The sequence below is a fragment of the Aedes aegypti genome, chromosome 2 (assembly GCF_002204515.2).
Source record: "Aedes aegypti strain LVP_AGWG chromosome 2, AaegL5.0 Primary Assembly, whole genome shotgun sequence".
Lineage (NCBI taxonomy): Eukaryota > Metazoa > Arthropoda > Insecta > Diptera > Culicidae > Aedes > Aedes aegypti.
In genome coordinates, this window is record NC_035108.1 from 470,781,671 (window position 1) to 470,808,424 (window position 26,754).

Here is a 26,754-nt window from a genome sequence, read left to right on the forward strand (position 1 = left end):
AATTCAACTGCTTATCACCATCAGTCGATAGGCGCATTGGAAAACTCGCATAAGAGTTTAGGAAATTTTTTGAGAATCTATGCAGCAGGAAATCCTGGAGAATGGTCATCATGGACCAAGTTTTATCAATTTGCGTATAATACCACAACTCATCTGGAGACTGAAAAAACTCCATTTGAGTTAGTGTTTGGAAAACATTGTAAACTGCCATCAAGTTTAAGCGATCCTCCTCCGATTCTGACACCCATTTACAATTTGGACGATTATTCAAAATTACTAAAAATAAAAATTCAAGCAACACAACAAGCAGCACACAAATCATTAACTGAAGCAAAAACAAGAAGAACTCTAAAATTAAATACAAACACAAAAGAATTACACTATGTCACTGGACAGTTATTGTTAATAAAAAATGAAACAGGGAACAAGTTTAGTACAGTATATGAGGGACCGTACCCTGTAGTAGAAGACAGAAGACCGAATGTAGCGATTCGAATAAAAGATAAGGTAGATTTAATTCATAAAAGTAGGACAAAACCTTTTATAACAAATCCATCAATTTTATAACCAATATAATACAGTAAAATATTTTTAGGACGTGTGGCGGATGAGCTCGCTACCACTTTCGTTTTTAATTATACCAAACAAATATCATTCCATTTCACATAAATGAGTATCTCTAATGTTAGTTCTGTAGAGTCTTGAGAAGACTGAGCTGGAGATATGAGATATCAAAGGCGATCTACAATGGATCACATTAGTTAAACACATTTACATTTCAAATTATTAGAATTAAAAATAAACATGTATTTCAAACTAAATGTTTTACGTTTCAACCATTATAAACTAAATGTTTTAAATTTTCAACTATAAGATAAAAATTTAAAAGTAAATAAATAGGGCGTGTGGCGGATACACCCCTGACTACGCCTGTGGAACGCGATCGGTAGAAGTAGAAGTCGAACGACAGAATGTTATGCTGGATAATCATAACATTCAGCCGTTGTAGAACGATGAACTACCAAATGCTTACACAGCAGAAAGTATGTGTCACGCCACTCAGTAGGTAGGCTAGCGTAAGGAAATGATTTTTGAATAAAGCAGATATATACGAACCACCGACTGGACAACATCATTCTATCCAAACTAATCCAGTCAATGCAGCTCAATTGTTGAAATCAGGTCGGTTTTAGAAAGTCACTTTTCTAAAACCAATTTTTGAAGCTCTGTGAAATAAAGCCGTAGTTATATAGAGTACCTTATTTTGGTTTACATTACTTTATACTTATGTATGTAAATTTTTCAAATTACATTTTTTTTATTCATTTCAATAGGTTGAAAATCCACCCTTTTTTATTTTACCCTCCCAAATATTGGGTAATTAATTTTTCAATAAATGTTATTCACTATATCATCAAAATTGTGCCACTGAATGTATTAGCAAAAACAAAAAAAAAGTTCTTGAAATCTTACGCATTTTTAAGATATCAATTTTTTAGAAGCTTGGAAGATTTTCTCCACCATCTCGTAGCAATTTGAAAAATTTAATTGAAATAATTGAAAAAAATAGGAAAATTTATTGAAATCATTTCTAAATACATTGTAAGGTATTTCTGGTCATGAAATTGTTTGTGTGTTCAACACAATATTTTTTAGATTGTACCAACATTTTATCCTCACATTAATTTCAAGCCAAAAATTAACCCACGTGTAGATATTTCACCACTTACCTCTAGGTTCCGTTTTGATAGCTTCTCCCGGCACATTGCCCAACGTTGCGTAGTACGGATGGCCTGCAAAATTGAGAACACTGTGTTAAATTTCCATTTGACTTTCAAATGATAAATTCGATCGAATGAACAGATTTGTTAGTAAGCCAACATGCAAGAAAAATGAATTAAAGATACAGACTAATGTACGATGATGGTAACCAATTGATCGTAAATGGTTGTGAGTGACAAACAGAAAAGCGTCTTAAACTTAGATTAACCTACGAAAACCATGCTCGAGAACGAAAACAGAAAAACGCACAAAACAAGAGCAAGTATGACTTACATTCATGTACAATGAACCGAGCTTCCACCAATAAACCTAAAAGTTAACGTCTTACATCTTGACAGAGAGAAAAAGAGAAAGTCCTCGGTAATTGTTTGTATAATCAAATGGTATATTTTATTCCACGTTTTATTGCACCAAAAAACTGCCTGTACGTCTTCGCGCTACAAAAATCCTGATCTTTCAAAAATATTTGGATCATCTTCAACAGGCATTTATTATCTACTAACAATTGTGTTTACTTCTTTTTTAATAAGTATTTGTTTTCGCTACGTTCAACATACAAATATTACAAGTAAAAATAACCTTAACTGTACTAATCTTCCAAGTAGAAAACATTGATCGCAAGTCTGAAATAATTTTCAGATAAAAAAAAAACACGATTATCATTCTCTTCAGCTGTTTCAAAAAACTGTCCTCAGATCTTAAGTATTGAACGGATTTGAGCTCAAGTTTGTGACTAGTATCGCTTGATTGTGTTCTCTTTGATCTACCACCGGCTTTGTGGGTTAGTTTCGATCCAAATTGTCCGATTCGTCGATTGTATTGTGCTTGATTAACTTGTTCAAATGCCTTCGATTTTCGTACAATACCAATTTCTTTGTCCCTAATTAACAATGTGTTATGCTTGGCTTTTAGCCAACGTTTCAACAGTTTAGTATCCAATGAACAAATTTTCCAATATCCCAAATGGCTTAGTAATAGGTTTTTGCGTTTTTTTTTATTATTCCAATAAAATACCAACCAACACCAAAAGAGTTTTTGTTTCTGTTAGCGCTAGTAACCATCAAAGTAGGTTACGTCGAATATCAAACTAGGCGCCGAATCATATGGGTGGTGAAGTGCTTGGTAACAGAAGGACAGGACCGCCAACCCATACGAGTACAGAGAGCGAAAGAGAAAGAGCGTTATGTCGGTGAGTGAGTGAGAGCATGTGAGTGATAGATTTTTTTTGGGTTTTAAATTAAAATGATGCTTCGATGCGACTGTTAGTGTGTACTGCATGGCAGATGACGAAACGATATGGGAGGTTGAACATTTGAGAGATAGAGTGAGATCACGGGAAGAGGCTGGAGGACACTTACGGGCTGCTTCTGGCATGTGTTCTGGGGTGTCCCCCCAGGTGTTAGGCTTGCGTTTCTTTCGTTTGGCTACAAACATATGGAAATAAGTATAACATGTCAATAAAAATGATTAGCTGATGGTTTTCGTGTATGGGGGGGTTGTGTGTAAGGTTAAGATTTATCTAGAAACATGAATGTGGGCAAAATTAGATGCGAAACAGTTGCGGTGTTTTGCTTAGACATCAGCGCTGTAAGCCGTACTATTAGGGCGTAAGTATGGAAGGGGGCCGGGCTCGACGGGGGCGTAGTAGGCGGAGGTTTCGTCAAACTCGCTTAGCGCGGCATTTGGCGCTATCGAGGTGTAGAGAGCAAAGTGTTCGGCTTCGGTTAGATCCACGCTGGGATCAAGTTTGATGCCGTAGTCTCCTTCGACTAAATTTTTTATACTGCGAGCATCGGCAATGGCCACAAGTTCCATATTGCCGTCCTGGATAGGAACGTCCAGCTGAAGGGCACTGACTGCTCTCCTGTCCAAGGGAGGAAGGGAGGCTGTGCTGGCCCGTTCGTATGAATCATTTCCCGGAAGAGACAGATGAGTGCCGCTTCCGGTGCGGGTAGTGAGGGTAGTTGTGGGACCATCCCCCTTCAGAGGGATGTAGATCACATCTGGATTGGATTCGGTAGTTGGTCGTTTGGCGGAAACACTGCTAACGCTGCGAGCTACAGGCTTGCCTGGTTTTCGCTTATCGCCACCCTTTTCGGTGACCGATGTCTTGCTGCGAACGGAGTCCCGAGTGGAATCGTTCGACTCGAAGTTTGCCAAGCTGGGTTCCTTGGAAGCTCCAGGAGTGCTCTTTTGAGTAAGGGTTGTTGTACTGGCGGAAAGATCAGATTTGCTCTTCTTGCGGGAGAACAATTTCGAGAAGAAACCGGATTTTTTGTTCTTGGGTAACGTTCCGTAGTCGTTTTTGGTTGGTGAAGCTGGAGGAGTGGGAGGAAGCTTTTTGTTAGGGGGACTATCGGGAGATTTCATAATGATAATCTGATCAGACTGAGGACGTGGAGTGAGACTACGCATGGAACCCTTCCGAATGATACTGTGGAGTAGCGCTTCGTCACCGGTATCGATGTTGGCATTTTCTTTGTTCTGAGAATTGGGTTTAGCACGTTTGGGAGGAAGAGGAGGAAGTTTTTCGTCTTCTTTGTTTTCACGTTTTAATGAGCCAATTTCAATGGAGGGTGGACAAATTAGCATGGGTTCAACAGCATCGTAGACTCCCGGTTCTAGTTCTAGTTGAAAATGAGGTCTTGGTGGAACTGGAGGGCCTAACGCAAGAGGAACGGGATTCTTAAAGGCACGTTGCAGACTAGTGTAAGTAGCGGCATCGTCAAAGACATCGTCAATATCCATCTTATCTCCAGTTCCGTCCAAACCAGTGGGAATGGTCTTTTCCAAAATTTTCAACTCGTTTTCGATGATCATATTTTCACGACGCAGCTGATGATCAGTGTAAATTTCATCAAGCTCAGCCACTTGTTCCAGCAGTTCGTTAAGAGTCTTATCTTCGTCCTCTTTGGGAACTTGCTGTTCAACGGAATCATTCGAGAGCAACTGATTGTCTTCACTGGAAACCGGACTATTGTTGTTGACGTCGTCGAATTCGTTTCGCTCGATCCATTCGGTCGTTTTCTGATCGCTTGGAATTTGCTCCGCCACAATTGGCTTGTTCTCAGCGACTGGAGTGTCCAACACTATAACTTCATCGGATTCCTGTATCGGAGGGTTCTTTTTCCCGGTCTGAACTGATCCCTCCAGAAGGATCTTTTTGAAGACCTCATTTTCCGGAGAGTCATTTTTCAGTATGTCACGCTTTAGTGACCAGAATCTACGCCTACCTGAGTCAAGGGGCGTCAACTCGAATGGCAGCGGTTCGCTGGTAGCACCGTCCGATGGCCTCTTCAGTTGGATGTTCACCTGAGGGTATGGAAAAACTTAGGTTAGATAACAGGTCGCAAACTTGAAGATCATCAGATCAACTCACCATGACAGGATGTTCCACCTCCAGCGTTCGGTATCGGGGCGTCCGGAAGCAGATCGCCACCTGTTTGTGCACGTTGGTATGCTGGAACTCGCCGTATTCTTCCCACACGATGTTACCGTGCTGTTCCTCGTAGAAACGCACGGCGATGTCCTCTTTGGCGACCTTCTCACACAGCAAAATAATCTCTCTGCCACCGGCTACCGGAGCGGTTACGTCACTTAACTTACAGATCACCAGATCGGACATGGCTTTCTTATCGTAGATCACATCGGACACCACCGGCTGCAGGGGCTCCGTGAACCGGCCCCGCTGTTGACCCTCCAGGAACACCTGGAAGCACAGACGGATGGCGTTGAGATCGATGGTGGCAGGCTGCCTGGCGTGACCGTATCCAGCTAGAAATAAGAACGGTCAAGTTAGATATTGCCGAGTGATCATCATCTAATCTACTTACTCTTGAACGGGTCCACCCGAATTTCCTCCCGCAGACGGAGCGCTTCTTCGATGTCCTTCTTCTTGACGCACTGGATGCCCAGGTTGCTGAAGGTGTAGCTCATGGTGCTGCTGTTGATCTCGACCGTGCAGACTCCCTTCTTGCAGCCCTCCTTGCCGACCAGATTGTGCGGGTGGGGCCGGTAGGGCGGGTCCTTGGTTACGCAGGACACCACCACCACCGCTCGGCCCTTGTAGCCCCGGATTTCGATCCCGGGGAAGGTTTTCTGCTCCGGGGTGCTGTGGACGCCGGGGATCGACCCGGCGGAACGGCCTTCGCACTCATACCGGAACCGCAGCGCTTTCGACTGGGGCTGCTCGGTGATGACGACGTGCGGTCTTTCTTGCGCTGTTGGTGGCATTTCTTGGTCGATTATATCAACTGGAAGAAGATGGGATAGAAGGTTTTTGAGGTTAGTTACGGTTCCATGGTAAAAACTGAGTTTTGAGTAGTGCAGAGCTTAAAACAAACGTGGAGCGTGAGGTTACCGACAGCCTGCAGATTGTGGCTAGTTACCTTTCCTACGGGATTCGGGATTTGACGGAGGTTGCTCAAGAGGCTTGGTAATGTGGACAACGGGGACAATCTGGGTAGGGGTCGGAGGTGAACTACCTGTGGTGGCCGTATGATTTACAATGACGTTGTACATCCCGGCCAGGGGCCACCGTTTGAAGGCATCGAATTTGTGAAACAGATTTTCGTGTTCATAGTCTGACGAAGACGTGGACGACGACGACGAAGCGGATGAATTGTATTTGTAGCGCTCGGAGCAGGCGGTGGGCTCAAATGGCGCGAAAAGTTTTGTGGGGAAGGACATTTGGGCACGAGGAGCTTCTGAGTCGTCGATGCGGGTGAACGGATGTTATCACTAACGTGTCGTACAAGACCGGAACGCCTAGGAAATGTTTCAACAAAATGTGCCCATATCGTACAAAATATATAACTTAGTAGTTCCGAATAGCAGGCATTTTTGGTGAATTTCTCAAGATTTTTGAAAAACAGAGAATTTCTATGGGATACTCCTTCACGAGTTCACGAATTTGACGTTTGAGCCAAGCCAAGCAAGTTTTGCTCGTGTGTTTTACCACCAACATAAAATGCGATAGAACTAGTTATAATAAATGAAGGACAATTTCGCGAGTAGACATATCACAGAACATTGAATTACATTTGTAATGCCTCTTTACTACTAGGAAACGCCAAACTTTGAGCTGATGACATGGAATGACGAGAATTCGTTTAAGAGGAAAATAACCATCATCGTTTTACAAATTTTCAAAACCAGTTTTTTTGCTCAAAATCAAAGGAATGTTCATGAAAATCTATCATTGCATTACACTTGCAACCTGTAATGCAATGATAGATTTTCATGAGGGTTGCTTCAAATTTGAGCAAAACAAAAAACTGGTTTTTGGTTGGCAATGATTGCTGATGATTGAATGATGGATTCTTGAGCCTTAAAGGAGGACCATCCGTCATCAACTCGATATTTTTCAAAAGCAGTTTTTGCGTTCAAAATCATGAATATATTCATGAAAATGTGTTCACTGAAAACAGTGAACACATTTTCGACGAGTAAATTTCAGTTTTGAACAGAAAAATGGCTGTTGAAGTTTCGATGATTAAGATGACGGATCCTTGAACGTTAAAGTTTTTGGATTCTCTAGACAATTCGTAATCAAACTTCAACATTCCACCGCAAAATCGCTAGTGTTTGGAGGTGATGTTTACTTCAAAATTTCGAAATCATCATCTCCAACTAATACCCTCCGTCCATGAATTATCGTGGCGCGTCGATCGTCGACGCATATTGGAACCTTATAAATGTACATTTCTCGCATCAGCATGTATTTATTATTGAACAATAACATCAAAACAAACGCATGTAGGTATGATTTAGTTAAACTCCTGTAGGTATGCATTATATATGCAAGCATAATTGAGTGCATACGTTTACTGCACCACTAACCCGCTTCAAAAGACAAAATTTGTGTTGTTTTTGCATAAGGGTTTCTCTTCATTATTGCTCTCTTTGCGTTATTGCAGAAAACAGATTTTCTTTTCGTAACATATTGAAGTGACAGCATAGAAATGCAGTTAAGTGGTTACCATTAACAACGCGGTTATTTTTCCCAACCCCCCTAATGGTCATTTGTTCATACACAAATTTTACAATTCGTACACTGAGGCAAAAATACTTAGGTTTTCTATAAATCAAGACTTATGAACCAGCCAAATTACGGTTTCATTGCAAGCTTAAACATTTCGAAAATGGGATCATAAGTTTCATAAGTGAGAGCTTTGAATTCTTTAACAACAATTACTTGAAGTAATTATCATAGCAATAGCTAGAAGAACTACTCCGCTTTCGATGTTGGCTACAAGTTAATCGAAAACAGATCACATTTTATCATAACATGTCAATTTTTGAGCACGCCTGAAATAAAAGGCGAATAATATTATCGATTGATAGTTCGAATTAAATTATTATCATTGCGTTTGATTGATTGACTTATGAAATTTATTACTGAAATTCTTCACCACAATCATAAGCAAAACTTAAAAATTTCAAAAATAATCGTTGTGGCGCCAAATCATAATTATTCCTTAAGAAATTATTAAGTTTTTTGCCTCAGTGTAACCGTGGTCATTGGTCAGAACCTTTTCCCGCCCCCAATAAATGACTACGTGGTTTATGGATAACCCATAAGCACGCATTTTTGACGTTGGATAACGTCTTACGGCAACATACTGGGGTACATTTTCGAAAAACGAAAATTGCTCGCGTCACGAAAAGTAGTTAGTTTTTCGAGATTTTTGCACCAATCGATTGGAAATCTTTCTACGAATCGACTCCAATAATGAAAACTATTGATTTGAATGACTAAACTATTGATAAATGGGTAAATATCCAGGCATGTCTTATTTTCCATAGAAAAGCAAATTTTCCTTGCTGTTATAAGGTTTTGACGTTTTAAAGTTTACATGTGACGTAATTTCGGGTGAAATTGATAATTTTTAATGGTTTTTCTAGTATGTTTTCAATAATGTTGAAAATGCCAAACAACTAAATGCAGGAAAACATGTACGACGGCCAGCCTCTTTGGCTCATGTGCCAAATTTTTCTAACTAATGTGTTTTAAGTGCTAAAAATCATTCCTTAAATAGAAAATCGCGGATCCCATTTCGGAGTGAAATTGATCACTTGTCAATGCGACTCTACATAATGAATATGAGCTCCCTGAATTCGAATATGCTTGCTCAATTCTTAATAATGCAATATTTAAGGAAACAATAAATAGTTAATTTCAAGAATTGCAATGAAAACGCCTAAATGTATGCAATTTCCTAAGGAAATCCCTGATATATAACAGAAATTTAATTATTTCAACCGTATGAGCTAATTGGTACGAGTTTAGAAGATGATATCGGGCTTGGGGATATATTTTAAGCATCCTTACATAATTTACTTACTTTGAATAATGCCGTTGTCGTCGTCGCTACCTACATGTAAATGCATGCTAGAGCGATCAGAGTATCAACTTGTCAAACAAAGAGCTAAAACTAATCAGCAACAGCTTTGTTGATGTTTTGATTTGGTAATAAAGTGTCGATCGAATCGAAATACGCACACAGAGAAGACTGAAAAAATGCTAACACCGCCCGACCAGAGCGACGGGAACCTAGGTAAAACTTTGTTTTGCCATTTATCTCCATTGAAAACTAATCAACCAAAATTATAATTGATAAATAAATAAATTAATTAATCAATTAATAGTAATAGATGAAATGTCTCTGGTTGTAACTCTTTTACGTCGAATGCATTGTTGTGACCCTGAAAAGGGCCGTTTTGTTTGAAATTGTACTGCAATTCAATTTAAGCGCGTTCTCCACGGATACGACGAGTCAGCTGGATGTCCTTCGGCATGATGCTGACACGCTTGGCGTAGATCGCGCACAGGTTGGTATCCTCAAACAAACCGATTAGTTAGGCCACTCGCTTTCTGCAGAACCATGACGGCCGAGCTCTGGAATTGCAGATTTACCTTCACATTTCCCCGGATACCAGGACGAAGCAGAAGAAGTTCGTCGTGGTGCGGAACTTCTTCGAGAATCAAAAGGAGATCATGCCGATCATCGTGACTGGCAACTTTAAGGTGATTATAAAACGAAGCCAATCTTTGAATTTTCCAGAGCACAAAACTGGAGAATCTGTCATCAGTTCGCGTTGAAAAACCAATCAAATTGCTTGCTTGCTGAAGGTGACCATTGGGATAAATTTTCAACGCGGAGCGCTTTTCGGTTCTTTCGTCTTGTGCTCTTGAAAATTTGAGGTGTGGCTTCGTTCTATAATCACCTTAACATCGATTTGAGCCAAGAGGAGAACATGGAGTTCACGGACTTCATGGAGATGTACCGCAACCTGAAACAGGCTTCGGAACTCACTAAAGCAACCAATCTAAGTTGATCATGCAACGTTCAACCGGGATATTTGTTTGGGTAGCAAGAGTTACCGCTCATGCTTCTTCTTCCATCGACCGGTTCTATCGGTGTTGAAGTGTTAACCGAACCAACCAAAAATAACACACAATGTCCATAATAGGTCAGCATTGACATGCAACAAATAGTATGAAAATTGACTAGATTTTTTATCAGTAGAAATCTTCAATAAGTTCGTGACTGTCTCAAGCCAGGAAATAGAAGAAGCTAACGTTATCCAACGTCAACTTGGCGGTTGTATCTCGGAAACAACCTATTACTTTTTTCAGCAATTTTAAAATCTAGTTAGAAAAAAATTCTCCATAATTTTTTCCAGGAAATCCATGAGTTCTACCTAACTATTGTCTTCAGTAATTTTCCCATTTTTCCAAACTTACCCTAGATTCTCCTCCAAATATGTTTTTACTAATACTTGAACCGAATTCTCCAGTTGTTACTGTAGGAGATATTCCAAAGATTTCCACAGAATTTCTCCCGAGGAAATCCACAAAGGTTTATTGCAGAGTTTTTAGTTTCAGGATTTTGTTTTTCAAGAAACCCAGAAAGAATTCTTCCGCCTATCCATCATCTTAAAAAGAAAGGAAAAATCCAATCCTCTGAATGTCGTTTTTGTCAAGCTGAAAACGAAACTGCGGAGCATTGCTTAATCAAAGAATGTTAACATTTGGTAAAGGGTTATTAGAGCCCTTGGAAATTTGGCAAGGTAGTCCTAATAAGGAAATAGACTTTATAAAACGAGTTGTGCCCAGTTGGGAAAGTGTGACACATCAACGAATGTCTATCACATCTCAATTGTGAAAGGATATTTGATGAGCACCAAATAAAATATGGGTCATACCACAATATTCCTCAATAATGGAAGCAGTGGTTAAAAGGCTCTACAGATGAAAAAAAATCCATGTGGATTCCTTCAAAAATCATTATCATTCCTTGAGGGGTTCTTCAAATAAATCTTTTTTTGTTTTCTAGGAATTTCTCCAGCATTCAATCCAAATATTATCCCTGCAGTTTTTCCAAATAGGGGAAGTGGTGGTAAAATGAACAGGGGTGGTAAAATGAACACCGTGCCTTTTACCGAGAAAAAAACAAATTTCAATGAATTTTTATTACGCACGGACGATTTAGAGCATAAATCCGAGTGTTTGGATTGATTCGGAGGTCAATTGAAGTAAAAATATCAACGAAAACTAAGATTTTAGAAAACCACGTTTGAAAATTGGAGCTGACGTAACTTTTGGCTCGGAGGTCTTGAGGTTTTTCAGTGATAAGAATATCGTTGTGATGTGATGTCAAATCTGAAAGTTTTACATTTTTTTTTTGAATGGGTTACAATCATCTATAGATAAATTTTCGGGAATGCAGCGAAAATTGTTAAAAATATTAGTTTTGCTCACGTTTTTTGCATGATGTTCATTTTACCACCAACAGCTGTTCATTTTACCCACATAGTGCAGGTAAAATGAACATTTCAATTGGGTTTTGCTGGCGATAAAAATATGTGAAAATTTAGCTATTTTGGTCTGAAGTCGTGTTGCTGCTTTAGCTAACATCCCTGTTTTTGATCGTGTGCGATAAAACTATACATATTCCTCGTTTTTCTATCAGAAACAAGATGATTTCCTTAAGGTGTTCATTTTACCACCCCTTCCCCTATTTCTTAAAAGGTTTTTCAAAACATTTCCATGCAATCTTCAAAAGTCTATTTAAGTTACACCAGTCAATACTACAATTATTTTACCAATCATTCCTGCACAAATTCCTTTCGAAATTCTGTCCAATGTTGTTCGAAAAGTTCCTTTAGGTAGTTCCTCCGATGTAATTGCTGAAAATATCTTCAGATTAATTTCTAGCTGAAATCTTATATAAATCCTGAAAGCTAATTTCATAGGAAATCCCTGGAAATTTCTGACGGCATTTCTGGAAATGTTATTGGTCGAATTTTGAAAGGAAGTGGTGACAATTGTTGTCAAATCTTTTGTACACAGTGAAGCAAAGAAAAAGTTACTGGATAGAATCTTGGAGAAACTATGACTTTCTTGAAAAAATGCTCAAAGAATTTATGAAGAAATTTTTATGATTTCCAGAATAATCTTTGGAGAAAATCGATTTCTGTGGTACTTTTTGGGAAAATTTAGGCTGAACTCTTGAGGTTTTCTAAGCAAAATTCTTGGAGAAATTCCCTAGGAATATTCGTGGACATATTTCTTTGGATATATCAGCCAAATTTTCCGAAGTTATATCTGAACATACCTAAAATAATTTCTGATGAAATTCCTTGAGAAGACCATGAAACAACACATACGGTAATACTTGTCGTAATGTCACGAAGAATTCTTTAAAAAAATCTTGAATCTTAGAGAAATATCTGCTCTGATGGTATAAGGAATAAAACTCCTATTAGGTTTCGTTTTGTTTTCTTGATAACTAGTTGGTCTATCTTCCGCCCTCTTTTTATTCCTTTTAGGATGCTTTATTTCAGGCAACAGGTCTTTATTATCACATCTTTAAGGTACTCAGTCGCTACCAGTCGAGTAAAGACGGAAAGCTTTCTAAGTCTTGTTATAACGACTGACATCCTTTGCGTTTGGACCACTTTCAATTTCCAGCTTAGGAATCCGAACGTGGATGCGCCTCTGATTTATTCTATTTTTATTAGGGAAATCTGCCCAAGCTAAAGCAGCTAAACATTATTTTGCTTTGCCATTCTAAGCTCTTAAGTTTTAAGTGGTCTCTTTCAAATGATTCTGAATTATGGCTCGTTACGCATCAATCTTCGTGAAAAATTTCTGGTAATATTGGTCATATACAGGGATTGAATCCTGAGAAAATAGAGAGAATCTCTCACGTATCGCTCACTGTAACTATCATAACATGCTGCACATTATGAGAGACTGTTTATCGTGCACTGCTACAACTTTGATCAGATTGGGGGGATAACAGTGCATGATAAAACCCCTCTAAACATGCTCCAAGCCTGGGGGCACTATTGCTATTGGAAGTTCGTGGATTGTTTATGGTGCCAGTAAAGAAAAACACCTATCCCCAACGGTAAACAAGCGAGAAAAATGGGTTTTATCATCGCTCTCTCTTTGGGGCTCTCGCTCGCTGCTTCCATTTATCAGACTTGTTACACCTTGCGATACAATGACGATCGTGGAGCGCAACAGATGGGATGCTTTTCTTTGCTTGCTTTGATCGTGCTTCACACTCAAATGAGAGCGAATTCTGCAATGCCTGGTCATATACTATGATATTCCGGAAGTCCATCAGTGACGTGGCCACTTTTGAAATGGTTTTAAAACATTTTTGGTGACACCCCGAATTCCCTGATTATACAAAACAGTTCATTGGAGGGCGTTTGGAAAATATTTATCGCTGCCAGGTTTGTTCTGAGAATCTAGTCCCTTAGGTAAGTGTCTATGATTTAGAAACCAATGGATTCTGAAGACTATTGTCCATTCTGCTGGATTCTGAAACGGTCAGTTTTCAGATGGTTATTGAACGTTGATTGCAACATATTAAGTTTCCAGAAACATCCAGACACTAGACTAGAATGAAATCAAAAAGATGTTTCAGAAATTTTAGATTCTATCCAGCCTTTCACAAGCGCCAATGGCTGCCGGAAACACGCTCGCTTTATGGTAGGGATCGGTCGATATGACGTTTAGCTTGGGTCTGTTCAATCAGAGAGTATTATTATACTGGACAAGGGTGGAGAGCATTTCGACTTTGTTCATAAACATTATTGCAATATATAACCATCAATAATTAAGGTAATTCGAGGAATACGTTAGTGTGCGTGTCATCCCGTCAGTCGTAAGAAGAAACCAAGCCTATCAATGACGTCACTTTTGTACCGCTTTTCATTAACACTCATCCATCGTGTCTTCTGCGTAACATCTTTCTGAGTCTTATTGAATTTGCTCGATTGAAACTACGTTTGACGGTTCAATTGGAACCTCTGGTTTCAGTATTTGTGCTTCTCTATAACAAATTTTCTGCGTTCAATATAAAACGAGCCAAGCCAAACGACCCTACCAGAAAACGGGCCTGCTTGCGGTAGCCAGTAGCGCTCCTAAAAAGCTGTATAACAAATTTCTGAAGCGGCTTTAAGAAGTTGGTCTGGACAATACAGGATTTATTCAAAATGTTCAGATATTTGAGGAAAATTAATTCAAGTTTCTGTAAGCAATCACGAAGGCTATGATGTATTCAAGTCTCACTCTCTAGGCAATTTTTAGCATATTTATCAAGTTGGCAATCATTAACTCATAGACTTTTCTAGATTCTACGAAGCATACTAGATTTTTGGAACAGTCTTTGGAAAAAATATGAATGACGTTGGATTTCTATGATATTTTTTCTGTATATTTGAAAAGACGTCGCAAGCAGCAGACATCACAATACATTGAAACATCTTTTCGTTGTTGTTGTTTTTTCGTTTTGGCCGTCTCCTGCTTTTTACAAACGCTGATGGCCGCCACAAACAAGCTCGCTTTCTGGTAGGGACTAGGTGATCTGACATTTGGATCGTTTGATAGCAAATCGATAAGATCGATCAAAAACTTATCGATTAGTTGCGTAATGAATCATTACAGCACTGGTTTCAGTTGCGTAATGACTATTCCCGCACTGCATACTTCAGTGCAGAAAAGTAGGCCGTTTCATGACAGATTGGCGTGATGGAAAACAGCCTATTACGATGAGAAATTGCAAAAAAATATATTTCAGGATCCTGATGGTATTCGTTAAAAGAATAGCTGTATTAGCATTGGAAACATATGGATAGCATTGAACTATTGGTGGTTACCACAATCAACATGACCCTGTTGAATTTCAACTTAGAGTGAGTTACTCACAAATATAGGATAGTGTCCCGCTACATTACGCGTTATCTAAATGCTCAATTTGATCAAAGTTTGACAGAGAATGAATTCATCATTTGGTGGTGGTTATATTTACCGAATTACGGTTTTGTACATGTTTTCGTGAAACTTAGAGTGTTATGGCAAACATGAGAATGTGAGTAATGTTTTATGCATGAAAAACACATATACAACAATGTCAATGAGTCTTTCAATCACCTTTTAGGCGAATCCTGACCTGAGCTGATATCGATAAAGAGAAGTTAACCACTGTAGTTACGCCGTTACGATACAAAACGCGAGAAATGTTATTTGTGGGCTCTTTGCTTTCTGTACACAAATAAATAAATTACCTACAACGTTTGCAAAATAAATTCATGGCACACTTGTCTTCTTGCCCTATGATCACAGCAAAAAAAAATAGAAAACGATTTTCCGTGCTACTATGATTGTCTTTTCAAGCATATTGCCAATAGTTTGGCATCGAGCAACCCATATTTCATTGGCTTTATTTCTGATTTGTAAATCATTGGCTAAATGTGCTAACACGAAGCTCAACGAATAATCTGAGAAACTTTCTGGAGGAGAGCTAGTTAATCTTGTGTTTATCACGCTTTCAAGCAGTCTCAGCTTCCAATATATTCTATCCAGTGAATAAAACTGTTTCTCAGAAGCACATCAACGCTCCCACCCTCAAAATGGATCAATCTGATCGAGTATTTTTAAGTTGTTTACTTCTAGGTTATTTGAAGGTCACATCGATCGCAGATTTTCCGATATTACATATCGATCGTCATCGCTCCTCGTCATGGAGAAGCAAATTATTCAAACATAAAATTTCCAATAAGTAGAATTCAGCTCCGCACGCATATTATAAATAGATCACACAGTTCCCCAACTTGTTTCCACACTTGGAACCACTGGCCGTCGTCGATCGCCACCATTCGGATTCCGTCATCTCAGGGCATCTTCTTCTGGTTCGGGGTTTGCCAATCCGTTCGAAGCATTTCCTTCGTCTCGATGTTCTCACATCGTTTATGAATTTTCCCACACCTACACCAACACTGACCGACAACTGATCGATCGATGATCGTACAATCGTTAACAACCGATAGCGCGTCGAAAATTTCTCCACCAAAGATAAACGATTTTCGCTAGGAACGGACGCGATTTTCCAACTCAGTACAGCTCCTTGCACAAAAACCGGCAAATTGGAACGAAATCCGTACTTGAACACCGTACCACTGAACAAACACACGCACCGAGTAGAATGCGAGAGCACAGCAGGCCGTGAACATCCCAATGGGTTCGAGCAAAAATGGAGAATTTCTATTTTTAAACAAATTTTCAAACTCTCTTCTGGCTCTGGGGCCCCGGGATGGAAAACGGGCGGCGGTACAGATGACCGCCGCTGAAACGGGTGGATCTTTTTCACTTTGCTGATGGGTGCGAAAAATTTTCACTTTCATCCAAAAATCGTTCAAAAAGGATAACCCTTTCCTTTGATTTCACGTGACGTTTTCCTTCGCGTCGGACTACCTTGTGCAGAGTAACCTTTGACCAGTTACCAAACACACAGAAATACACATCGCAGCAGGCGATTTATATCAGCGAAACCATGGTGATAAGTACCATAAATTTGTACGTTGATCCTCCTTCGATCGATCCGCAAGGCTTCCAACCACTCTCGACAAGGCACAGAATGAAGTTTTCAACGGAAGTCTTCTCCGTGGACAGATTATTTCCTAAAAAAACTGTCAAACCGATAGTCGAAAAACAGCAAGCACTATCAGTAGCGAATTAGTTGCGCGGCTTAGAAATCTCGAACTGATCGGAAAACGAGCGCTCCCCGATGGTCTTGGGATGAGTTTTCCCTCGTCGTAGGAAATCTGCACGAGAGCGCTTGCTAATGTCTCTGCTTCTCTCACGAGATGGTGGACGTTCTCGCATCGGCATTCTCGATCGAAACGCGTGATAGCGTCCGAAGGAACACACAAACATAGGTGCAGGTGTGCACAGTAGGGAAAACAGTATTCCGAAGGCAAAATACTGTCAAAGTTCGAATTTGAGATTTGGGTAAGGGTGCCATCAAAGTAGTCCATGACAGTTGAGACCTTGCTAGCAATAAATCCAAGTCAATCTCTATCTCTAACTAGGAACTAAACCCTGTCGAATTTGGTACATACTGATCCTTATGATTAGCAAATTTAATTATGAATAGAATGATAGAGAATTCCATTGTAATATTATCTATTGATGCAAAAGTTTGTTGTGATGGAGTCATAGTTTCTCATAAAGTTCAAATCATTGACTTGGAATGGGGCTCTGCACAAAAATCATCCTCTCCCTTCCACTCTTACATAAAATTTGTAAACAACAACGGCCAGTAAAAGTCAAAATCCCATACTGAATCAAAACAATGCAGAGGCCCATACTTGCGAATTGTAGGGGGAGATCCCTCAGTACTGGACACTTAAGCCATTAAATTCATAATTAAAAAAAATATTGGTTTTATGTTATCCTGTATGAATGATAAATATATCAGTTTTGTAGCATACAAAAATAAATTTGAATATAAATATGAATTTAACAGTACATTTTGATGATGTATTCTAGTACCAAATTGACCAATAATAAAATGTGGCTCATAATACCGGACACAATCTGAAAATGGATTGATTTCTGTAAATTTGTATACTATCGAATGCTTTTACTCCACGAATAGTATTTCAAAGCCAATTTAATGCATTTGCTAGATTTACATGAAATTGTTCATGTAAGTTTGTCTCATTTTGCAAGATGGCCACCAAGAATCTCTTTCAAATATGATGAAAAGTAACACATTTTATGATGTTGTTCTAAATGTTCATTCTTCTTATTACCATGTTCAACAGAATCCATGAAAAATTAATATATTTTGAGACACTGGTGCAAAAATCACAAAGATAATATAATAAATATAATATGATAAAATCGTAGAATAAATCAAGCTGTCCAAAACAGGAGGTACTTGACCAAAATTGTAGTTTGTGCACATTTAGTTTGAATATGGTACAAAATTATTTATACTGTCATCTCTCCCTTACTCGATATTCTGTATCTCGATATTTCCCCTAACTCGATGGAATGCGCGGTCCCTTCAATCTAGCATGCTTTGATACCTCTGTAAGTCGATACCTCTCTAACTCGATGTTCCCTAACTCGATGCAATCTGTTTCAGTTTCCCAAGTAAGTTTACCTCTCTAACTCGATATTTTAATGAAAAGTTCCAAATGTTCTCCAAACGTTAATAAATTTCATGAATTTGATTATTATAATTAAATTCATAGTGAAATTAAGGTTTACTGCCAATTTCTGGGTGCTAAAATTTTTAATTTTTGCTGATCGGTAAAAAAGTGTCACATAGGTAAATGTGTTAAAATTATATTGTTTTTCACCAGAAAATAACTATTCTGAATGTATTTTGTCAAAATAATAAAAAGTTTAAAATTTGAAAAATATGTGTTCTGTATCTCGACTCGATACCCCCCTAACTCGATGGTCCCTTCAAAATCGAGTAAGGGAGAGTTAACTGTATTTTCAAATTATGAGTAGGGGAACTTACGTATTGTCGGCAGCCTAAGCAGCAGAACTTTTAAGAGGGCAATTCTACGCAAAAATAGACCACGAAAATTAGCAGGAGACACCTGAACTACACTTGAGCACTCTTCATTTATTAATTATTATACACAAACAAACCATTTTATTCTCTTAATCTTTTATTTTTCCTCACCAAAGTCACGACACGAGGCACTTGTTCTTTTATCGGCAATGCAATTACTATTGTCGGCAATAAAAATGTTCACTTCGGCAATCCAAAACTGCGCAAAATCTAGTGTATGTATTGATAACATTTCGTATTTGTTGACAAATTCTGAAATTAAACGTCACTCATTATGTTCTACTCGTTGAAAGGGCCAATGCAGAAAAATGGAGACTACACTGAGAACAGAGTTGCAGTCATAAATAAAATAGCAGAGAGTCATAATATTCAAGTTATTAAAAATGGCCTTCAGTGAAGTCACCATAACTTCGGTAATTTATAATCAATTTTGAAACTTCCAGCACCATTATCTTAAAAATTTATGAAAACTTTGTAGAATATCAAATTTGTGCAAAATCAAAACTAGTTTTAATAAAAAGTAGTTTACTCCCAATGTTTCCTAATTTTACTAAAAATATGTCTTTGTTTGACCATAACTTCATGAATACTTAACCAATTCCAAATCCTTTTGCATGGTTTAGAAGCTTACTTAATTGTTTTCAAACTTTTTGTACGCCACATTTCACTAAAAAAATGTTTTGACCAAGTTATTCAACAAAAACATGATTTTTTAACGAAATACGCCAGATTTTGTTTAAATTTTTGTCACTTATATAATATTTTAAAAACTGAAACTGGTTTTCCTCATTTGTTAAACTCTTGGAAAGGACTTGTCAACAATTTTTAAATAATTTTGAAACAATAATATTTTTGCTCATGTTAAAAAATATATGCACTACTCAACTATTCAAAATGCTTTATAAACACAAGTTTAGGAAAAATATAATTTTTTGGCGAAAAAACTTATATAATCCAAATGTGCCTATAGTAGCACTATTTCTAATTTATGTTCCTATAGGAGCACTAGCATCACGGCGTTGGAAAAATACTAATCAAAACAGTATTTTTACAAAACTTTATATTTTTCCTACAAAGTGTGGATCAAAAGCTTTCGTTTGATGTAAAAAAGTTCTTAATTCATCAATTATTTTGTATAATAAAAATGGTTTCTTACAATAGTGCTACTATAGGAACAATAGGTTTACTATAGGTGCAAAGGAGCTCAAATTTTTAAGCAAAACTAATAATTTCGACTTTTTTTTGAACTAGATCAAGCTGTGTTTCAACGGTACTTAGATAAATCGCCCCTGATCTCTAGGTCAAAAAATATTTTGGAAAGATTTATAGCAAAACGGCCGTGAAAAGCCACTAGTGCGATTATAGGGGACTGTCCACTAAGGGAACACCGACAGTTTTTGTTACAAAGCCAAAACCATTTTTTAGAAAAATGTGTTGTATGAACAGTATGGAAACAACTATTTTTTGCTTCAAAAACATGTATGTACAAATATTTGAAATCGGTTGAGTATTTATGAAGTTATGGTCAAACAAATATGAATTTTTCAGTAAAATGAAGAAAAATTTCGAGAAAACTACTTTTAACAAAAATTGTTTCGATTTAAGACAAATTTGATGTTCTACAAAGTTTTCATAAATTTAATTTTGAAAATAATGATGCTAAAAGTTTCAGAATTTGTTAGAAATAACCAAAGTTATGGTGACTTCACTGAAGGCCATTTTTTATAACTTGAAAATTCACCTTCAAGACGCTTGCGCCACCCCTAAATCTCAATACTTTTGGCTCAAACTTTGAGGATTCTCTTCTAAAATGATTTGAATTCATTTCAGCATACGAAATTTTGGTTTTGAGAACCTTTGAAAAATAAGCCGCACTCTAGTGCCTATGCGCAAAAAAGGGACCGTCCATAAATGACGTGGCATTTTTTGGCCAATTCTTGACACCCCCTCCCCCATCGAAGCCTATTTTCCCATACCTTATACATGGTTCGTATCAAAGTCGTAGACCCCTCCCCCCTTAAATGCTTCGTCATTTATGGACGGAAAATTCTACACTCAGAAATAAAAATAGTCACAGAATTACTTAAGTTTATGCAATAATGACTATTCTCTCTTTCATTCTGGTGTGAATTTCTACACTAAATGTCATTTCGCCTGGGTTGAAGCTTAGCGATGCTTCAACCCAGGCGAAATGACATTTAGTGTAGAAATTCACACCAGAATGAAAGAGAGGCAGATAGAAAATAGTCAAAAATTACTAAAATTTAGTAATTCTGTGACTACTCGTGTTTCTGAGTGTACAGGCTTTATTTTAATTTTTTTTACGTTCATATTATTCTCAGTGTATGAGAAAATCAGAATAGGCCCTTTGCAAATCAATTCACTTATGATTTGACACAAATACATCATCCTCTGATTGCCTGTAGAACAACAGGAGTGTTGCCAAAATAGTTAACCTATTGAAAGACGTATATTTTATATGTTTCTCAGTATGTTGAAGTTTATGCGCTACAATATTCAGATAAGGAAAGTATTGAAAGGCTCAATTATTACCAATGCATGTTTTGTTGCCTAGTTCCAATGAATTAATTAGTTGTGTTTGATTTTTTCAATGAATTTAAATTGTGAATAAAAAATACACCGCAATCGAATATGGTCATCAGGCAACCTATTCCCGTAATAAAAAGTGATTGCCGAGGAAAGCAAAGTGCATTCATTTTAATTTGTGATTTGAAGCATAAAAATTCAGTATTTCAGAGTGCTTTATAGATAAATCAGAAGTTTAATAGTGCATGAGTGATCGGTGCGTAGCTTTTGTGACAAATTGGTATTGGAGCGGAGAATTGGACATTTCAAAGTGGTGAGTTTTTCTTAAGCTGTTCTTGTGTTGTTTTATTCGGCAGCTCATGAATGACAATAATTTCGTATACATTTATTTCATTCAATGATAAAACCCATGTTATATAATATTTTTGTGAAAGATGAGGTTAACATGGAAGATTATAGTTCAAGGAATATATTGAGTACATTTAAGGTAACTCTTGTTCCGTAGATAAATTTTAACAAGGACGATAAGTGAGTGCTGCCGAAAATACCCTCAGGGTGCCGAAGCCATCATTTACCCTATATTCAATCAAGCTTACGTGATCCAAATTATTTTGCCATGTTGAAACAAATTACAAACTTTTAACTTTTAAACGATTTTCAAATATTTCTACTGTTTAATAAGGCATGAGTATTACGCGTTGCAAGAATAATTTTGATTCCTGGAAAATCCAGAGCAATCTACCGGAAAATTTTCAACCGAATTCACTCAAGCCACCCTTGAAACTTTGTATAAATATGATGCGTATTCTGTCATTGTGTAATTTCTACTGTTCTTTAAAAAAATCGACTCGAGATATCATTTTAGTTATCTTAATGATTTGGTTGAGTCAATGCACCTGGGACATAACGAAAGAAACTGAACGTACAAAACATTAATATGCTAACTGGTAGGGATTGCTAGGTGTCCTTGAAAAATTAAATTGGCAGATTCTGAGACGTTTGAAGGGACGTTCCTAAAAGATCCATTTAGACAATAAAGGGTTGGAACAAAACAAAGTAATTCATTATTCTCCAAATCCTACAGCTATCCACTCCTCGTTGAAATTGCCCCTTGGACGCTTTAAGGTTTAGGGCAATTTGCCCATTATCGCGGTATTTCCTATTATTGCGGTATAAGAATTAAACCCTCATTATTAATCAAAAACTCTATGTTCTATGGATATTATTGATGATGATGTAAGCTCATAGTATTCCCAAGCTGTACCAGATGAATGCTTTAAAAATTAAACGATTTTGATCGTTGGAAGAACAGTTTTAAATGATGCATCAAGAAAAGCCTATATTTTTAACCAGTCTCTCTATCTACGGGCGGGTTTTCATAAGCTTAAATTTTTAAGTTTAGAACAGAAACAATTATTTGTAGCGGGTATATCAGTTCAGTATGGATGTAGTTACATGATAGGTATTGAATTTTGAATAAAAGTTCTATATTTTTGAGAAAAGCATATACCGCAATAATAGGACAATGAAAATAGCTTTACGCCTATTATTGCGGTATCTGTAAATCTCATTCAAAAATTCGATTTTTCAATAGTAATTTTAAATGTAATTGCTGGAAACATTGATTATATTATTAGGATACTAATTAGGGACATAATTTTGAGTTATTCATACATTTATTTAGTTAAACAAAAGGTTTATGTTTATTTTTACCCTGTAGTTCCTCTTATTTACAAATATTCTGCAAATAAACACAATGTTTTACCAAAAAATCACGTAAACTGACTGAAAATCGGAACACATGCCAAAAATACGTTGCAAAACTAAGGTATAAGATGATCGCAAGGAAGCAATCCTTTAAAATTGTGTTGCTAGTAGGAAATATTTTTAAAAGCATCAAAATTGTAGGTTATACTTAGGTCAACAAATTCATTTCTTATATAGCGACTAGTGGTCTCAGATGGAAGAACCTTGTCTATTCACTTTAACATTGTCCATCTACGACGAAAGAGGAGACGAAACTGGCACACTGAAAATATATATTGTTTTATATTACGAAATCGTTCGTTTGAACTACGAAATTATTCGTTGTTTTCTGCAACGAAACAGTTTCGTAAAATGTATGCAGCCAGCTTCGTAATATGATTCAAGCTCGAAATCAAAACAAACAATGATTGTTATAATGTACTAAACATTTCGTAATGGAAATTCGTTTGTTTCGTATACAGAACGAACATTTATACGCGATTCTTTTTACCTCCCTCGGCTGCGGTCGTGTCATGTTGTATTTTACGAAATGTGTCTACGAAACCTTTCGTTGCAGAAAACAACGAATGATTTCGTAGATTAAACGATCGGTTTCGTAATACTAAACAATCCGTAATACGAACAACACGATAACGCACACTGCAATACGATTTTAATTTCAACACCGTGCTTAAGTTCTCTATAATAGGACGGATACCCTATACAACGGCTATGGGTTGGATCGCCTATGTCTTATTCCAACGGCTTTGAGAATCCATGGACTCATTTAGTATATTTCACGACTGTGGAAACTTTCCGATAAATATGGTACCCCGAATGAAGAAATTTAAATAAATTTTGTACCAGCGGTTCGTGATAAGAAATTACGGCACATTTCCCCGCAATAATTCGAGGATGTGTTATTCTACGCAAACATTTCTCTCCATAATAGCTTTCTTTTCTGGAATAAATATATCTCTAAATTGGAATTGCGATATTTTCCATTGATACAGTAATTCAATAATATTTCGAAGTAGACCAATGTTAAACTTGCATTAATCAGTTAATGCACAGTATCTAATTGTAAACGGCTCTACCCCATTTGGCATAACGACTTTTTGACATAATTTGGAGAACACATTTCCACTTTTATCTTTGGACTCGTTAATGAGGTGCTTATAACAAATATGTGTCATCTTCGCCTCATTTGTATCGCTTCATTGAAGATAGTAATTCAAGGAGTAAAATTTGGCGCCATAGAATGAGCTCGCTCACGCTATGTTGTTCTCTTAACGTTTATACGGTGGCCTACAAATTTTGCTAACAAAGCGTGATTGTTGTCAAAATGGGGATGTTGCCAAATTCGGGAATTTAGAAATGTTAAGAAAAGAAAGAAGAAGTTAAGAAGAAATGTTAGAAAACTTATGTTTTTCATCATTCTAATGCATTAAAATATCACAAAATGCATGATAACTACTACAAATGATGCTAACAATGTCTGGTAGCCCTCTTTAGTTCAGCTTTTGACTCAAAAGCAGAGACATTTGTTACTGTTTTAGAGTGCAAATGTGCAGCTTTAAAGTCAGATTACATTGAGAGTAGCAGACACGATTGAGGATCTTTTCGGGTGGGTTTATTTATGGGACATCCTGTGCAGAGAGTGCAATTTTGGTAATCACACGTCTGAATAGTGAACAAAATTTTAAGTTGAAAAAAGTGTAAGTTCCTCAAAACTACTAAGCTAGAATCAATGTTATCATAGTTCAAATGTAATGTCAGGAATAAATAGAAAAAGAGAAGATAAAGCTTATCCATCAAAGTTAATCAGTTATTGTAAGGCTCGTTAAAAAATTACACGCCTTTTTCGAATCAACCATGGCCGTTTTTTAATGCTTTTTATCGTGATTGGCACCGCCATGCAGACATAAACAGAGTTAATTTCGAGATTTCATTAAGAATAATGTTTGTTTGCTGAGATTCGGAAAATATTTTGCTGAGAGTTGCAAAATTAGCCATTAGAGAATTGGAAGGAATTTCTTGAATAAATTCATGTAAAAAAATAAATGTGAAGCGGAATTGTTGCAGCAACGTGAAGAGTAATATTCGAATTGAAAATAGTTGAAAGATTTGCTGCTGAAATTTTAAATTTCATTCGTTTGATTTTGTTTAGGGAAACAATTTTTGATTTTATTTATGCGGGAGTCTCTGTAATAACCGTAAAAATTAAAGCTTAGATTTTGCGAAATCAGTAGAAAAAAGTCTAGTAAACATTACATCTTTCTACATTCTGCAAAATAATGTGTGAACTTATTTTTTTATTACAGTTAACATTTTTTGGTGAAATTTTTAATTGTAGATGTGCCTTGCAAAAGTCTAAAATAGGCATCCAGATATTCTCCTATACCACTCTTCAAATGTCGCAAGCATGTGGTCAGAAAAACTTTTGACTGCTAACGAAGCGTCAATTTGGTCTAGATTGCTAGAAATAATTTCCAAATGTCTGTATTGGATAGATACGACCTGAAGGAGGAAACCACACAAATTTTAAAAATATTCAAAAAATTGTGAACATGGGCTTTTTTTTACTCGCTCATAGAATTCATCTATAAATGTTCATCAACACCCATTCTTAACATTTTGTCCAAATAGTCATCTACAGTTATGAACAAAGTTTCTCAATAGTTTCCGCAACAACTGTTACTGAAACGCCTACAGAAATACCTAGAAGAAATCACACCAATTATTCAATAATATTGTACGGATTAACTAATCAATGATCACAAGATACTTTGAAAACAATTCAGGTTCAGACCGTCATTTATACAGTTTGCCTGCTTTATAAGACTTCTCCTACATGTTAAACGATAACTTTGAAATATGCGAGTTTTACTCATAAGTACGTTCCACATTACCTTTCTTAGCTCGCAATGTTCACCATCATTTTCATTTTGACTTATTTTCAAGTTGTTTTAACTCAAAATATTTTTCAATGTGTTGCCAAAAACGGATATTGCTGACGGTTTTGTCGGTATGCAGTCAGATGAAAATATATTAGAAATCGTCTAAACTAGCTTAATTATTCACTAGAAATTTAAGTTTTCTTCCCTAATCCTTGAACGAGCAGAAATCAAGTATTAAAAACAACCAATGTTAGAAAGAAGCAGAATTTTAAGAAGGATTCTTAGGCTTGAATACTACAAAAATCAGTTGATGCATACAGTCGACTCTCCACATCTCGATATCGAAGGGATCATCGAGATAGGGAGTGATCGAGACCATGCACATAATTTTGAATAATTACTAAATTAAAAACCGCTCCGTTTTCAAAAAAATAGGGAAAATAATAAACAATCAGATGTCATTTGCTGTTCCAACAGTATTCAGAGTCACGAAAATCTGGTCTAATATCCTTTGATGATGAGCATACCGGCATATGGAGAGAAAATCGGGAATGAAAATCACATCAAGATGTGGAGATATCGAGATTAGGAGGATATCGGCATATGGTGAGGGAAACTGTATGTAGAATGAAGGGACTGGAGAAATTATCGACATATGGAAAGATATCGAGATGTAAATCATAGAGATGTCGAGAGTCGACTGTAGTTAATAATTCAGTAAATTTTTTTGATCTTCTTTTGAACATTGGCTGTTCTTTTGAGTTTGTAGTATATCAAATTATAGGCACATCAAGATTGATGTTCAATTATATCGAATTGCCTTGGCATAAAAATTATGATTCGATAAACTACAAACTCAAAAGGGGCTGTCCATTGACCAC

At 37.0% G+C, this 26,754-nt stretch overlaps 1 protein-coding gene across 8 annotated transcripts in view; it reads right to left on the reverse strand.

The window, feature by feature from the left end:
- LOC5569526 (embryonic polarity protein dorsal) overlaps window positions 1-26,754 on the reverse strand; it is an 87,838-nt gene that overhangs the window by 16,453 nt on the left and 44,631 nt on the right. For 3 of the 8 annotated variants that reach the window (XM_021848337.1, XM_021848336.1, XM_001652790.3), the window contains exons 4-8: window positions 5,616-6,035; window positions 5,162-5,556; window positions 5,016-5,094; window positions 3,141-3,206; window positions 1,731-1,793 (exon numbers count right to left, since the gene is read on the reverse strand). In XM_021848337.1, coding sequence (XP_021704029.1) covers window positions 1,731-1,793; window positions 3,141-3,206; window positions 5,016-5,094; window positions 5,162-5,556; window positions 5,616-6,035 — 1,023 coding nt within the window. Of the gene's footprint in view, window positions 1-1,730; window positions 1,794-2,146; window positions 5,095-5,161; window positions 5,557-5,615; window positions 6,036-6,170; window positions 6,487-16,651; window positions 16,856-26,754 lie in introns of those variants that run through there. The other 5 variants (XM_021848335.1, XR_002501050.1, XM_021848334.1 and 2 more) reach the window with 5 other exon arrangements.